At 44.9% G+C, this 15054-nt stretch overlaps 2 protein-coding genes across 3 annotated transcripts in view; one reads left to right on the top strand and one right to left on the bottom strand.

Moving 5' to 3' along the window:
- The window catches only part of CS (citrate synthase), a 27977-nt gene extending 17144 nt beyond the window's left edge, over positions 1–10833 (top strand). Inside the window, exons 5-11 of the mRNA XM_082635431.1 lie at positions 397–528; positions 914–1102; positions 7272–7471; positions 8157–8286; positions 8412–8513; positions 8711–8920; positions 9232–10833. Coding sequence (XP_082491557.1) covers positions 397–528; positions 914–1102; positions 7272–7471; positions 8157–8286; positions 8412–8513; positions 8711–8920; positions 9232–9402 — 1134 coding nt within the window. The 3' untranslated portion in view covers positions 9403–10833. The remainder of the gene's footprint in view (positions 1–396; positions 529–913; positions 1103–7271; positions 7472–8156; positions 8287–8411; positions 8514–8710; positions 8921–9231) is intronic.
- COQ10A (coenzyme Q10A) lies at positions 10022–15054 on the bottom strand. 2 transcript variants are annotated; one of them, XM_082635432.1, is made up of 5 exons: positions 14737–15054; positions 14043–14189; positions 13075–13267; positions 12736–12837; positions 10022–12470 (listed from the first exon to the last, which is right to left on the bottom strand). In XM_082635432.1, the coding sequence occupies exons 1-5, from the start codon at positions 14856–14858 to the stop codon at positions 12303–12305; spliced, it is 732 nt and encodes a 243-aa protein (XP_082491558.1). In that variant the 5' UTR covers positions 14859–15054; the 3' UTR covers positions 10022–12302. The 2 variants fall into 2 exon arrangements, with proteins under 2 accessions (XP_082491558.1, XP_082491559.1); XM_082635433.1 differs by lacking the exon at positions 14043–14189.

Here is a 15054-nt window from a genome sequence, read left to right as displayed (position 1 = left end):
GATGGGGAGTGGCTGGAAATACGGGTGAAGCTTCACTCGCTCGCCTGCCGCTCACCCCCTGCTGTGCAGCCTGGTTCCTAACAGGCCACAGACCAGCACCGGGGTTCCGGGGACCTCTGGCTTAGAGCACTAAGGGTGAGGAGAACAAAATAAAGCACCTACCTGTATATTTTGGAAGGTGAAAATAGGTATATATGAAATAACTGAAGAGCGAGTTTACCTTTTTAATATATCAACTAGTAAAACTAAAAGTACAAAGCAGGATTAAGTTACCTAAAGATTTGCTCTTTAAAAGTTCTAACTTGTTGACAGGTCTGATGAAAGTGGGATCAGTCAATTATGTGACTTTGAGGCTAACAAACTTAAGATTTGTAATCCTTACTCTTCTCCCTCAAGGGCATCCGTTTTCGAGGCTACAGTATCCCTGAATGCCAGAAACTGCTGCCCAAGGCTAAGGGTGGGGAAGAACCCCTACCAGAGGGCTTATTTTGGCTGCTGGTAACTGGACAAATCCCAACAGAGGAACAGGTAAGCAGAAGGACACTAGCGCTTCTCATTCGCCTCCTTCTTTGCCTTTTTCTGATCTCAGACACTGAATCCTGATCTGGTTATTGGTGGTAGTTTATAGAGGGGAAGGAATCAGAGCAGAGTTCTGCTATATAAGTGGACTGTATTGAATTCTCTTGGATTTTCTTTACTCAGAGGTCACTGTCTTTTTATTTTTTTATTTTTAATTTTGGCTGCACTGCACAGCTTGCAAGATCTTGTTTCCCCAGAATTGAACCTGGGCCCCCATCAGTGAGAGTGCCGAGTCCTAACCACTAGACCGCCAGGGAATTCCCATTGTTTTTTTATTTCTCTTCTTTTTCTTTTTTCCTTGCCTAGTGTTTTGAGCAATGTCTCCCTTTCACAGGTATCTTGGCTCTCAGAAGAGTGGGCAAAGAGGGCAGCTCTGCCTTCCCATGTGGTCACCATGCTGGACAACTTTCCCACTAATCTACACCCCATGTCTCAGCTCAGTGCAGCCATTACAGCTCTCAACAGTGAAAGCAACTTTGCCCGAGCATATGCAGAGGGTATCAACCGAGCCAAGTACTGGGAGGTAGGAAACTTTGCTGTGATGATTGATATTTGATGGAGATTCAAAGGACTTGAGTGTGAAGGAAGAAAAAGGAATGTAGAATCCTTAGGAAAATTACTACCCTGAGTTATGCCAGAAACTCATTTAACAAAATTTTACTGTAGGCTTGCTTTTTATCCGTCTTTGGAATTACAAAGATAAATGAAGCATGCTTTCTATCACCAAGGTTATTGACTTAGTTAGGGTGATATACACATAAAAAAGAAACTACGGGCTTCCCTGGTGGCACAGTGGTTGAGAATCCGCCTGCCAATGCAGGGGACATGGGTTCGAGCCCTGGTCCAGGAGGATCCCACATGCCACGGAGCAACTGGGCCTGTGTGCCACAACTACTGAGTTGCGCACCACAGCTGCTGAGCCTGCATGTCACAACTACCAAGGCCCACGTGCCTAGAACCCATGCTCCGCAACCGGAGAGGCTGCTGCAGAGAAGCCCGCACACCACAATGAAGAGTAGCCCCCGCTCGCCGCAGCTAGAGAGAGCCTGCGCACAGCAGTGAAGACCCAGTGCAGCCAAAAATAAATATAAATAAAATAAATCAATTTATTATAAAAAAAAAAAAGAAACTACAGTTCAGTAATCTTGCTGGAATAGAGGTGTGTACACTGTGCTGTTGGAACATTGAAAAAGATGTGACTTAACTGCAGAGCCCCCGAGGAAGGTTTTGCAGAGTAGTCTCACTCTGGCCCCAAAGGGTCCCTTCTCCTTCTCTTCAAATAAGGAGAACCATTTATGTATGTATGTATGTATGTGTGTATGTATGTATTTATTTATTTATGGCTGCGTTGGGTCTTTGTTGCTGTGCACAGGGTTTCTCTAGTTGCAGTGAGCAGGGGCTACTCTTTGTTGTGGTGCACAGGCTTCTCATTGTGGTGGCTTCTTGTTGCAGAGTACAGGCTCTAGGCGCTCGGGCTTCAGTACTTGTGGCACGCAGGCTCAGTAGTTGTGGCACATGGGCTTAGTTGCGCCGCAGCATGTGGGATCTTCCCAGACCAGAGCTCAAACCCGTGTCCCCTGCATTGGCAGGTGGATTCTTAACCACTGTGCCACCAGGGAAGTCCCCAGGTAAGGAGAACCTTGAGAATTTAGAAGAATGGCAGCTAAGGCAACTCTGGAGGCTAGGAGGACTAATGCCAGTCAGCCACAGTTTGGACTAACCCACTCAAGATACCTGTCAGGAGTGGAAGGGTGGTTAGTATCCTGGAAGTAGGATCCAAAAAGCAAATGAGCTTTATTCTCTGAAAATGAAATGTGATCTTAATAGTTTGAACTCTGTGGTTAGAGTATGAGAAGATTGTTGGCCTTGTCCTAGCGCATAGGACATAATTCCTTCCATCCTCTTTCCAGTACCCCACATACTCATAAACACTGGGTAAAGTACAATTTATCTGGCTAGGTTTACAGAAGGACATCTCATTTTCTTTTGTTTCTTATTTAGAGACAGGTAGTATAGGAACAGAAAAGTTCCTTTCTGCAAAGCAGATACACTAAAGGATTTTTGACCAGGAGAAGGTCCCCAAAGAGTTCACTATGAGGCAAGGCACAGAGTAGCATGGCCCACTGGTCTGATGAAATCTCCTTGGGGTTTTGGCAAATCCCACTTCACTGGATTGATCAATATTTATTCAGTGCCAACTGTGTATAGAGAATTGTGTTTGCTGTTGGGGGAAAGAGGGAAAGTTTGCAATTGATACTAGTCTGGTTGGCTTTGAGGAGGAAGGTATAGGAATGATGCAAACTAAACCTATTCACAAGCATTTATAAAGTCACACATCAGCAGGTTCGGAAGGTTGTATAACCTGAATATGTTGCTTTTCATTTTCTTTTTAAAATACTGTTCAAGTAATTGTTATCTGTGTAGGTCACCATAACAGAAAAGGTTAAATCAGGGCTTCCCTGGTGGCGCAGTAGTTGAGAGTCCGCCTGCCGATGCAGGGGACATGGGTTCATGCCCCGGTCTGGGAAGATCCCACATGCCGCGGAGTGGCTGGGCCCGTGAGCCATGGCCTCTGAGCCTGCGCATCCGGAGCCTGTGCTCCGCAATGGGAGAGGCCACAACAGTGAGAGGCCCACATACCACAAAAAAAAAAAAAAAAAAAAAAAAGGTTAAATCAAGGCCAACAGTTCTTCTATTTTAAAACTTGTCTTTTAGAAATTGACCACTCAGAAGTGCCTGTTACTTCTTACAGTGCTGTTGACTGTTGTAGAGTTCTTCATACTTTGCAATAAATACCTATATTTCCCAGGTATCCAAACATGCTGCATTGCTTCACACTGTCCTTTATTGAATCAGGAAAATGCATCTTGTTCTTCTCTGCTTGCTATGCCTCCATTTCAGTGTACAGCCATTGACTGGTTGTCCTGCCACCTCTTTGTGAGATATCATCTGAGGGTGGCTATCTTGAGGTGAACATTGTATTTCAGGACTTTGCCAACCTGGAGAGTGTTTCTAAGCAATACCGATATATCTGTCAGCCTCAAGATGTGCGTCTAGTAAGTTCACACTGAACAAAAATTAGCACCAGTAACTGCTTTAGTGGAACTTGGTGCTCTTTTGCTGCCATATCCTATCTCTTTCAAAGATCAGACATGCTATTTCAGTTTAGTTCTCTGTCTTGGTTAATTTAACCATGCTACTTTAGTAGAATTACCTGATAGCATTCAGCTGGTTATTTCTGTTTAAAATTTTATGTAAAGGAGTATATGTGATCTAATTCTCTACTAGAATCATCAGTTCATGCTGTTTTTTACATATACCTCAAGAGGATGATCTTCCTACAACTCTCCTTCCATAACAGTTTACATGACTTTAGATAAATAGTGTAATCTATTGAGGTGAAAAAGTTAGGTCTTTTACTAATTGACTTAACTTCACTCGTGACTAGGAGATTACTCTGATGAACCAGCTGTTTAATTTTGAAGTAGCCTTAAGATATTGTTGAATTGGGTAAAATTTTCAAAGTAGCTGACAGATGAGGTTTTTCTAGTAAGGCATATGAACAGTATATGTAGGTTTTGAAGCTGTTTAATCTATAATAAAATCATCATCCCAACACCTAACAACTCTTGAAAACATGCCAAATATTAGCTTAAATGTTTTATATTCATTATCTGATTTAATCATCAGAACAACCCAATGAGGTAGATGTCACTGATGTCATTTTACTGAATGGGAAAGCTGAAGATTAGAGAAAATAAGTAGCTTGCCCAGGGTCATGCAGCTAGTAACTGGTAGAGACCAGATTGAGACTTGAGTTTGCTTCACTCAAGGGTCTCTTCACCATTAATACTGGCTCTCCTCTTTTTCTGTGTCTTCTTTATAATGACTGATAGCTAACACAACATTGTAAATCAACTATACTACAATAAAAAATTTTTTTTAAATGATTGATAGCTAAATACTTGGCCAGAATTTCTCTAGCACTAGAGATGCTAGCCCACAATGATGATTATGGTCAGTTTTGTTACCTTTATTCCAGGCAGTTGTGATGGTGGCGTGTTTTGTCTTTTTTTTTCTGAGAGTTTAAAGATGAAGAATGAGTTAGTACCAGTAGCTAAATAGCACCTCAGTCTTAGTTTATTAAAGAAGAAATAAGGGGCTTCCCTGGTGGCGCAGTGGTTGAGAGTCCGCCTGCCGATGCAGGGGACACAGGTTCGTGCCCTGGTCCGGGAAGATCCCACATGCCGCGGAGCGGCTGGGCCCGTGAGCCATGGCCGCTGAGCCTGCACGTCCGGAGCCTGTGCTCCCCAACGGGAGAGGCCGCAATGGTAAGAGGCCAGCGTACCGCAAAAAAAAAAAAAAAAAAAAAAGAAGAAATAAGGAGGCGTTCTCTGTCAGTGTGTTTGTTTGTTTATTTAACCTCTTGACTGTACAGCTTTACCACTACAAAAAGCAGGGTAAAGATCCCACACTGTCATACCTGGTCTGATACTTGCTGCTTTATAAACTTCATCCTCAGTGGTAGAAGTTGAAACAATCCTCTTTTTGTAGTTTCTTTATGTTGTGGTCATTCATACTTTACAAATGATTTTGAAAGTTAGTACATACTCCACAGATACCAGTTTGCCTGGCCCAGGATCTTGTTCTTGGCATTCTGCTAATGAATCCAGGTCCCTTAGAACTGCATATCCTTGATGCAGGCTTCTGGAAATAACCTACTTCCTTGGGGGATGTAAATCTGCAAGGAGGTATGGTTAATAGTATGATTATCATGTAAGTAATCTCCTGAGAACTTGCAAGTGTTAGCTAAGTACTTCTTGCTTCAAGTAGCTTTTTAATTTTGGCAGTATGCTCATTGAATCTTGGTGGCATTGACAAAATTCACTGAGTACTCAAGTAACAGATGACTTCACAGAGATTATCTCATTTAGGCTAGTTATTATAGATTTTGTTCTTTGTTCCAAAAAAACTACCAAAACCTCATGACTTCTTACAGGAACATTTAGCCAGTTAGCTTGATAGGACAGCACTATGTAATGTCACTCAGCAAGTATTTTCTCCACACTTTCAATGTACTATAACTGAAAGTAGAAAATTTTTTTATTATTTTGTTTTGTTTTGTGTTTTTATTTTGGCCGCATTGCATGGCTTGCAGGATCTTTCCCAACCAGGAATTGAATCCAGGCCCTGGCAGTGAAAGCACCGAGTCCTAACCACTGGACCGCCAGGGAATTCCTGAATTTTTTTGTTATTAAAAGAAAATACTTGGGGGGCTTCCCTGGTGGCACAGTGGTTGAGAGTCCGCCTGCTGATGCAGGCAACACAGGTTCGTGCCCCGGTCCGGGAAGATCCCACATACCGCGGAACGGCTGGGCCCGTGAGCCATGGCCGCTGAGCCTGCGCGTCCGGAGCCTGTGCTCCACAACGGGAGAGGCCACAACAGTGAGAGGCCCGCGTACCGCAAAAAAAAAAAAAAAAAGTCTTGCTAAAGAAATTGAACATGAATCTGCTCAAACCTCTAGCTCTATCAGTCTGTCGGAAATACAGTGGACAGAGGAACATGTTAAATAACATCACAGGTATATAACTAGCAAAATCTAAACTGTGGGAAATTCTACAGGACAAATGATCTGATTTTCCACAAATAAACTGCAAAGTAAAAAAGGACAGCATAAGAGGGAACTTAAATTAATTAAAAAGACTTCAGAGACATGTCAGACAATTGCAATGTGGGCTATTTTCAGTGAAATAGACAAATGAGGGGGAGCTTTATAATAAATGAATGAGGTGGGGGGGGACTTGAATACTGAGTAGATAGTTAATGATATTGAAGAATTGTTAAATTCTTTTCAGTAGGATAATGGTTTTGTGATTTTGATTATGAAGGACCTTTATCTTTTAGAGATACATGCTTAAATACTTACATGTTATATATGATATCTGGGATTCACTCAAAATAATTTGGGAGATGAGAGGGGAAAGTAAGGGTATAGATGAAACAAGCATGGCCATGAGTTAATAATTATTTAAGCTAGATGATGCTTATTAGCTGAGTGGGTAACCTTGTGCCCCCGTTTTTACAAATGAAGGCTATGTTACCTTACAGGACTATTGTAAGAAAAGAAAAAAATGAAAATAATATATCTAGCACAGTACCTGTTATATAGTAAGTGCTTTAAAAAATGGAAGCCTTTGTTAATAACTCACAATTGAATGCCACTGTTTGACCCTTGGCATATATGGTGAATTTTCCTTGAAAGATGGAACATAGAATTATTAAAACCTAGTGTCTTAGCACATTCTTTGAGTGCAAAGTCATGTAATGGAAAAGATCATGGTTAAACATATAAGGGTTCAAAATCGGACTTTGGCATTTAACTGAATGCTCTGAGCCTCAGTTCCCTTTTCTGTAAAATGGAGGTCATTATATACTTTGTAGAATGGGAAAAAATTGGGAATAATGTTTTAATATACATGAGATAGTTTGTATAAATCCCTTAATGCGGTGCCTGGGTCATAAGTTATTCAGTTAAATGGTCATTGTTGTTATACTCCATTTATAATCACCCAGCATAGAATCATCAATCCAAATAGCCCAGTCCATAGAGAACAAACACCATCCCTGCCTAATTCTTCCTTGTTGATAATTCCTCTTCTTTTTTTCTCCATTTTCCTCTTCTCCCCATCAGTTGATTTATGAAGACTGTATGGATCTGATTGCAAAGCTACCTTGTGTTGCAGCAAAGATCTACCGGAATCTCTATCGAGAGGGCAGCAGTATTGGGGCCATTGATTCTAAGCTGGACTGGTCCCACAATTTCACCAACATGTTAGGCTATACTGACGCTCAGTTCACGGAGCTCATGCGCTTGTACCTCACCATCCACAGGTGAGGGAGACCCAGCAACCATAGCCACCAGGTGCCTGGATTGGTGGTGAATATTAAGAAAAACTCCTTGGGACTTCCCTGGCAGTCCAGTGGTTAAGACTCTGCGCTTCCACTGCAGGGGGGCGTGGGTTCCATCCCTGGTCGGGGAATTAAGATCCTGTATGCCATGCAGCATGCCAAAAAAAACCCAAACTCCTTAACAGGTGGTAGGCAGCAAGGAGGTGGAAACACAGCATATGGGATGGTACAAGGCAAGAACGGGGTCTGGTAAAGAAGGTCAGGAGGTCTAGAAAAATTACCATAACCACGCCAAGAGTAAGATAGTGCTTCTGGCTAGGAAAAGGTACTAGCTGCTCACGTTAGACAGGTCCTTTGGCTTTCCAGGAGCTCCCTCTTCTGGCCATTGCTGTTAAAGCTGCAGTGAGAGTCAGGGAGCTTGGCACGCAGGCCAGGCATCATCAAGCAGTAACCTCTCCAGCCCTGTGGATTAGTGAACAAAGGCTGATAGTAAGATTGGGACATCTCTTACAAGAGCTTATGTATAAGTGACTAGCTATAGGCTGGTGTGAATCCATAGCTAGGCTAGTATGTGACAATAAGAGAACAGCAAGGACTGTGTTTCAATAATCTGCCCCTTTTTTCTCCTTTCTCTTGGCCTTGATTCTCCTTTCTTACTTCCCCACAGTGACCATGAGGGTGGCAATGTAAGTGCCCATACCAGCCACTTGGTGGGCAGTGCCCTTTCAGACCCCTACTTGTCCTTCGCAGCAGCCATGAATGGGCTGGCAGGGCCCCTGCATGGACTGGCAAATCAGGTAAGACTGTTTTTTTTTCTTCTCCTGCTCCGTGTTTTTCTTACTCCCATGCTTTGTTTCTGATCCTGGCGTTCTCTCCTGGCATATGCATTGACACTCTTTTATTCTCCAAACCTTACCCACAGGAAGTACTTGTTTGGCTGACACAACTACAGAAGGAAGTTGGCAAAGATGTGTCAGATGAGAAGTTACGAGACTATATCTGGAACACACTCAACTCAGGACGGGTAAGCAGAGATGCTTAGCAACTAGGAAAGAAGCCAAGACTCAAGTTCTATAATTTGGAAGAATGAAGGAGAAAAGAATGAGATAACTCCCTAAATTAGAGGAGATTTTTTTCCCATTTGTCTACCCTAAAGAATTCAGAAGAGACAAAAATTTCTACCTGAGAATACAACTGGTTTTCCCCCCCTATCCTTTGCAGGTTGTCCCAGGCTATGGCCATGCAGTACTAAGGAAGACTGATCCACGATATACCTGTCAACGAGAGTTTGCTCTGAAACACCTGCCTCAGGACCCCATGTTTAAGCTGGTTGCTCAGCTGTACAAGATTGTGCCCAATGTCCTCCTAGAGCAAGGCAAGGCCAAGAATCCTTGGCCCAATGTAGATGCTCATAGTGGGGTACTGCTCCAGGTGAGTCCTTCTTTCCCTACTTTCCTCTAATTTATACCAAACCTTATTGTTCTCTGCCATGCACAAAATCAACTCCCTAGTCAGAGCAAGGACGCTCACACCTCCTTCCCTACCCTTTTGTTAAAGTTGCCTATGGTGGGGGAGGTGTGGGCTGGAGGAAAGGGGTGCTTTCCTTTCAGAATCCAGTTGCTATGCTTTTCCCAGTCATTTCTATTTAAGGCTAACTGGGTTAAGGTTTTTAATCAATCTGGACTTGTACATGCCACTACCTGTGGGCCTTTAACAAAACTTGTTTCTCTTTTACCTTACAGTACTATGGCATGACGGAGATGAATTACTACACAGTCCTGTTTGGGGTATCACGGGCACTGGGTGTATTAGCACAGCTTATCTGGAGCCGAGCCCTGGGCTTCCCTCTAGAGAGGCCCAAGTCCATGAGCACAGACGGTCTGATGAAGTTTGTGGACTCTAAGTCAGGGTGAAACTGAAGACTGGGAGGAAACTAGTTACCAGAAAGTGAGGGATCTTAAAGGAAAAAAAAGTATAATTTTGTTTCAGGGGGCTTTTAAAGACTTAAGATTAAATTGTATCTGAGGCACTGATGATAAGTTTGAGGTTAAGATATTAATTAAGATTTTAAAAGATGAAAAGTAACCCCTTCTTCCCTAACAAGCTCCTTTCCCCGGCCTGGTATGAGTTGCCCATCAACTGTAGGATGACCAGGACTAATGCATGTGGTACGGGTTAGGTTTACCCGTGCCCCCACCCAATCTCCAGAGAGAGAATCTGGTTCCTCTCTCCCTAGGTCAAAGCTGGTTGCAGAGAATCTGCAGTCACTTCAGCAGAGCTTTTGGTTCTACTCTGCCCACCCCTTAATAGGCCAGCAAACCAGGACCCTGCCCCTTCTGTTTCCATAGAAATCATGTTGGATTGTCACCTGTACCAAGCCCCAGTAACCTCTCCCATGCACACAGACACTTCCTAGCAAGACCGATTGGTTATGCTTTGGCTTTTTTTGTTTGTTTGTTTTTAATGATACCAGGTGATCATAAAGGCCATGGTATTTGTTGTGACTGGCACCCAGTGTTTGATTTTTATTTCTCTTTTTTAAATTATCCCATTAAAATTAAGATCTGGGAGTGTTCTATTCCCTATTACTTGAATACTCACCTCTTTCCAGATTTTCTATACCTGCTGCACCTCAAGCCAAGGTTGCTCTGGACCTTCCCCTCTTGGTCCTACTAGAGACCTCTTTCAGCAGGTTGTATACAGCACTGTATGATACTGTGGTCTCTCCCATTATTTGGCTTTATCAGTGCTTAATATGAACTAAGCTTTTTACTTGCCTGGAACACAAGCCACTACCCTCTGACCTTTTTTCTTTCCCCTTTACTATGCTGTGGGCTATAGAACAGGGACTTGCGAATTACCAGCATGATACCTTCCTGGCCTGATCCCAGGGGTACTAGCACCTCTTTCTGAACAGGGAAATGAGATTGGACATGGTCTCCTTTGAATATGAGGTACTGGGGCTGAGGGCATTAAAAATAGTAACCCTCCCTCCTCATCCCCTGCCACAAGCAAATATCCCTTTATTTATCAGGGTTCTTATCCTGCCCCTTCCCCAGGAGCTCACAGTACAGTGTTTGTTTTAGAAGCCCCATATGCACAGGTTTCCAGTGACTCAGAATGCTCTACTGCCTTTTCTTTTCAAGAAAGGATTAAAAATACACTCCTGCTGTGCCCCCTTCCTCCCTCGCAACTCCTGCCTGTGTTTGTGTGGATCCCAAATCCCCAGAACCACGCTGTTGAGATGGATAATACTGTCTGTAAACCCCTGGGTAACTGTCAAGTCATGATGCAGACTTCAGGTTGTTCTGTATAAAATGCAAAATAAATGTTTTTATTAACAATGCTTGAGCCTATTAAATAAGGCCTGGGAGAATCTCTGTTATGAGGTAAGGATTCTGGCTAGCACGATCCTGGACTTGGTGGGTTATGTTATCCTGTGCATCTTTTTTATCTTGAGGTAGGTTTGGCATTCATTTACCCTAATCAGAAGACAGGTTCCCTATGAGATTTCCAAAGGAGATTGCCATCTGTCTTCATGGTTAGAAGTCTTTGATCTTCAGCCCCTGTCCTTCCTAAATTTGCCGTAAGGTAGAACACTCAAGGACTGTAGCTGAGACCTCACAACTGCTTATGTGACTAATCCAAGGAAGCTGGTCCAGCCCATTGGGTGAAAGGAACAAACTATACCAAGGGCAGTTAAGGGAGGACTGCTGACTCAGGATCTGAGCCTCTAGAGGGCTCTGGTAGTTCGTGAAACGCCAGTTCTTTGCAGCTTCCCTTAAGGATCCTCCAGAATAAGAGGTGGTCTGGAGGGTATCAGTTATATGGGAGGTCTGAGACCAGATTACTCTGTCCTGAGACTCCTGCTGCAACTGACCTTCTGAAAAAGTCTATAAATAGGCAAGGGAGTGGGTACTAGGTCCTGGCTTGTAGAATGTGCTACTATAGTTAGCAGGGACACTGTGTCCAAGAGGACTTCTTGCACCTTCACTCCCCTAGGGAAGGAAGCCATGACTTTCTATTACTCTACTATATCTACATTATTCCCCTGAGAAGCAATATATAAAAGCCAAATTCATACTGTCACAATTTATTGAAATTTTATAAAAACTCAGGCCAAGTGGAAGAATAAGGTACAACCCAAGAGTATAACTGTTCAGTGCTCTTTTGCTCCTTTCCCCCTGTGGCAATGATGGGGAGAAAGCCCCTTGCTCTCCACTAGCCAGGTAGCATGGAACTATTCTTAAAGTGAGGTCATACAGATTTCAAGCTGGGGCGAGATCTCAGGCATCTCCTGAGGGGCTGAGGACATTAAAAATAGTAAACCTCCCTCCTCATCCCCTGCCACAAGCAAATATCCCTTTATTTATCAGGGTTCTTATCCTACCCCTTCCCCAAGAGCAGGCAAAGTTACTGACTACCCAGTAGCTCTGTGTCAGAGAAAGGAGTTCAATTTATTCAATCCTAAGAAAAGTTGCTGTCTTCCTCTGGTCAGACACTAAGGCACCTTGACAAGAGCTCAGAGACAACCATACAGTCCTGATCATAATTCAGTGTGAGAAGGTTGCAGGCATCAGGCATATGGGCTCTCAAGATGAGCCTGACCCTTTCCTAAGCATGTCTCCTTTCCATACCTCCCTGCTTTTTCTTTCCCCAGCATTTCCAGCCAGCTTAGAGCCCAATTTGAGTGGGAGAACAGTATTATGAACATAGACTCTTCTCTCAGATTGGAGCAGGAGCTAAATGAAATAAATAAGAGAATTGGGTGAGGAGGGAGAGGAGAAGTGAGGCTAGGGAACAATCCTTTGCCTCAAGTTTGGTGCACCTCATGGAACATCAGTTCACGGGGGATGGCTGTTTCTGGACCAAACTTGGCTGCTGCCCGGCGCTCGAAGGCAGTGACATTCCGTTTGACAACCTCATCAAAAAACATGGTGGCCAGCTGGGAGTGCAGCAGAGAACGAAATTCAAAGGAAATCTGGGAATGGGTAAGAAACAGAAACTCTTCAAGACCATGTTGGATAGTCCCTGGCCAAACGCAAGGATACTATCCAGTGCCTTTTCCTCCCGCTCCAGTTCATTAGATCCCCTCAAAGGCCCCGGGACTGAGTATAAAGGACAAGTTTGATACAAGCTCAGACCTGTGAAGAGTGTCATTGACTTGTGAAATAACTGTCACAGTACCTCAGCTCAGCCCCCCACAACCCAGTTGTAGCCCTATGCTATACAGCCTCCTGACTCACCCAGAAGTCCACAGTGCAAGTTCGGGGATAGGCAGGAATACCAGGACTGAACCGCCAAATGGTCTCTAAGTGGTTGAAGAGCTTGCCGTCGGTGCAAACAGCCTAGAATAGGACAATCAGGTAGTTAAACAACATTATGATGGAATTAAACCTGTATCAGGTATAGGATGCTATAAGAAGGAATTGAAAGCCATTTTCCTCTCCTAATATTTTATTAGGGAAATATTTGGCACGTGGAGATAAAAAATCATTACAAGGAAAGCCACAATAGCCCTTAAACGTAAAAATGCCAGAGAACACAAAAAACTTCCTGATCAATCCCTCCCAGACAGGCCTCACCTTGACCATGTGAGGTTTGACCATGGAAACAGCAGAAGTATAACGTTCCATAACAGGTGGAAAGCCAACCTCCAACTGGGCCTTCAGGTGACCTTTGCGGCTGTATACTACCAAAGACTTCTTACACCAGGGCACAAACTCACGATACTCCTGGACATTGGCTACCACCTCGTACATCTCCTGCATTGAGTACCTAGGGGAAGGAATCAGAGAGAGACCAAGGAACTGCCAGATGGGTGACCTTCCTCTTTGCCCTAGGCACCCTCCCCCCATGCCCACTAATCATGCACCTTCAGGAACTAGAGATGCCAAATAAGCCTGGATGAATGACTGTGAAAACAAATGTGCAAATTTCCATGACGTTAGTGTTACCTTAAGTTTTGCAGTTTACAGAGTGCTTTTGCATTTACTATTTTGATGCTAAGACCATCTAGGGAGAACAGAAGTCGATTTTACTGATGATTCACAAAAGGACTCAAATCCCAGCTCTACAACTTTTTGACAGTGTGGCCCTAGGTAAATTATTACTGTCTCCGTATCTCCTCTGTGAATCATAGATAATAGTAATTGATTCATAAGTTTGTGGAAAGGATCAAATGAGAAAATCTATGGTAAAACACCTAAGCAGCCTAACTGCTAGCAGTAGTAAGTGCTCAGTAAGTGTTAACTCATATTGTGCTCAGAATACCTAAAGTCAGGTCAGCAGAGAAATAATATCCTGTTGTCTTATGTTATTGTCCAACTCTAGTCACGTTTCACAGTGCACATGCACAGCAACCAGGAAGGGGGGAATTAAGGTTGGAAGGCTGGCAGAGGAGGATAAAGGATCAGTAATATAGCTGGGAAGCATGGGACGGCCAGGGATGAATCTTGCCCCCTATGGCTACCCTTACGTTCCAGCCTGTACATGCTTTTTGTTTGGCGAGAAAGTTAATGTGGAGGGCTGCTGGACAGGAGGGGATGCTCACCCTATGATCCTACGCTCGGAGTAAGACTTTCGCTTGTTGGTGAAGGGGGCAGCTAAGCCCATGAAGGAACGGCTGGGAGGTAAGCCAGCCTCAGCCGCTAAGACCTGGGCAGCCCGGGGCAAGAAGAGGCTGCAGGAGATCAGAAATCTAAGGCCAAAAGGAAAGAAGAGACACGTTACGATTCTTTCCTTGTGTTCCTCAACCATTCCCAGGTGAAGGGGAAAAGGGGCGCATCCCAGAGGAAGATCGTCCAAATAAGTTTTTCGCCTAGCACCTGCTGCAGCCCGCCAGGCTCCCTTGGCCAGGCAGTCACGAGTGCGAAAGGTCGAGGGCGGCGGAGGACAGTGCCGGGGGAGGAGTTGGGGAAAAGCGGGATGCACGTGATGCGCCAGGTGCCTTTGACTGGAGGCTACCCTACTGCTGAAAGCGAGGACTCTCAGGAAGCATCATAGTCCCCGGGACCCCGCCAAGCCCACTGTTGCCAGGGCACCCGCGAGGGGCAAGAAGTGGTTGGGCACCCACCTCGAGGACTTTGCCTCGCGAATAACTTGCAAAAGCATTCCCTAAATCTCTACATTAGACCCCAAGATATGACCGGAGCCGCCCTCCCGCCGTGCCTGCAGCCAGAGCTGCAACTTCGGGGTCCTGGGCGACCCCTTTAGCTCCAGCCCCGACGCCCGCATCTCCCACTCACCTCATTGGTCCCGGCGGTCGCGGAGGGACCGGGGGCGGGGCCGGGCGCAGCGAGAGGCCGCTGCAGCCCCTGGCCGCCGCGCGCGTCCCGGCCGGGAGTCGCCGCGCGCCTGCCGAGGCCATGCGCGCTGCCCTCCCTTGCCCTCTCGGCTCTGATACCAGCTGCGCACTCCTCACTCCAGAGGAAGAGCGGAGGTTAGCGGCAGCCGGGCGGGTTCAGGGCCCCCGAGCGTAGGGGCGGCGTGGGACGGTAGCTCCTCTCCCTCTGTTCCTGCCCGGGCGGCCGGGTAGCTTAGAACTGAAGCCGCTACCGCTGCTC

Source organism: Mesoplodon mirus (assembly GCF_964341445.2).
Source record: "Mesoplodon mirus genome assembly, chromosome: 11".
Taxonomy (NCBI): domain Eukaryota; kingdom Metazoa; phylum Chordata; class Mammalia; order Artiodactyla; family Ziphiidae; genus Mesoplodon; species Mesoplodon mirus.
This window is presented reverse-complemented; position numbering and strand designations above follow the sequence as displayed.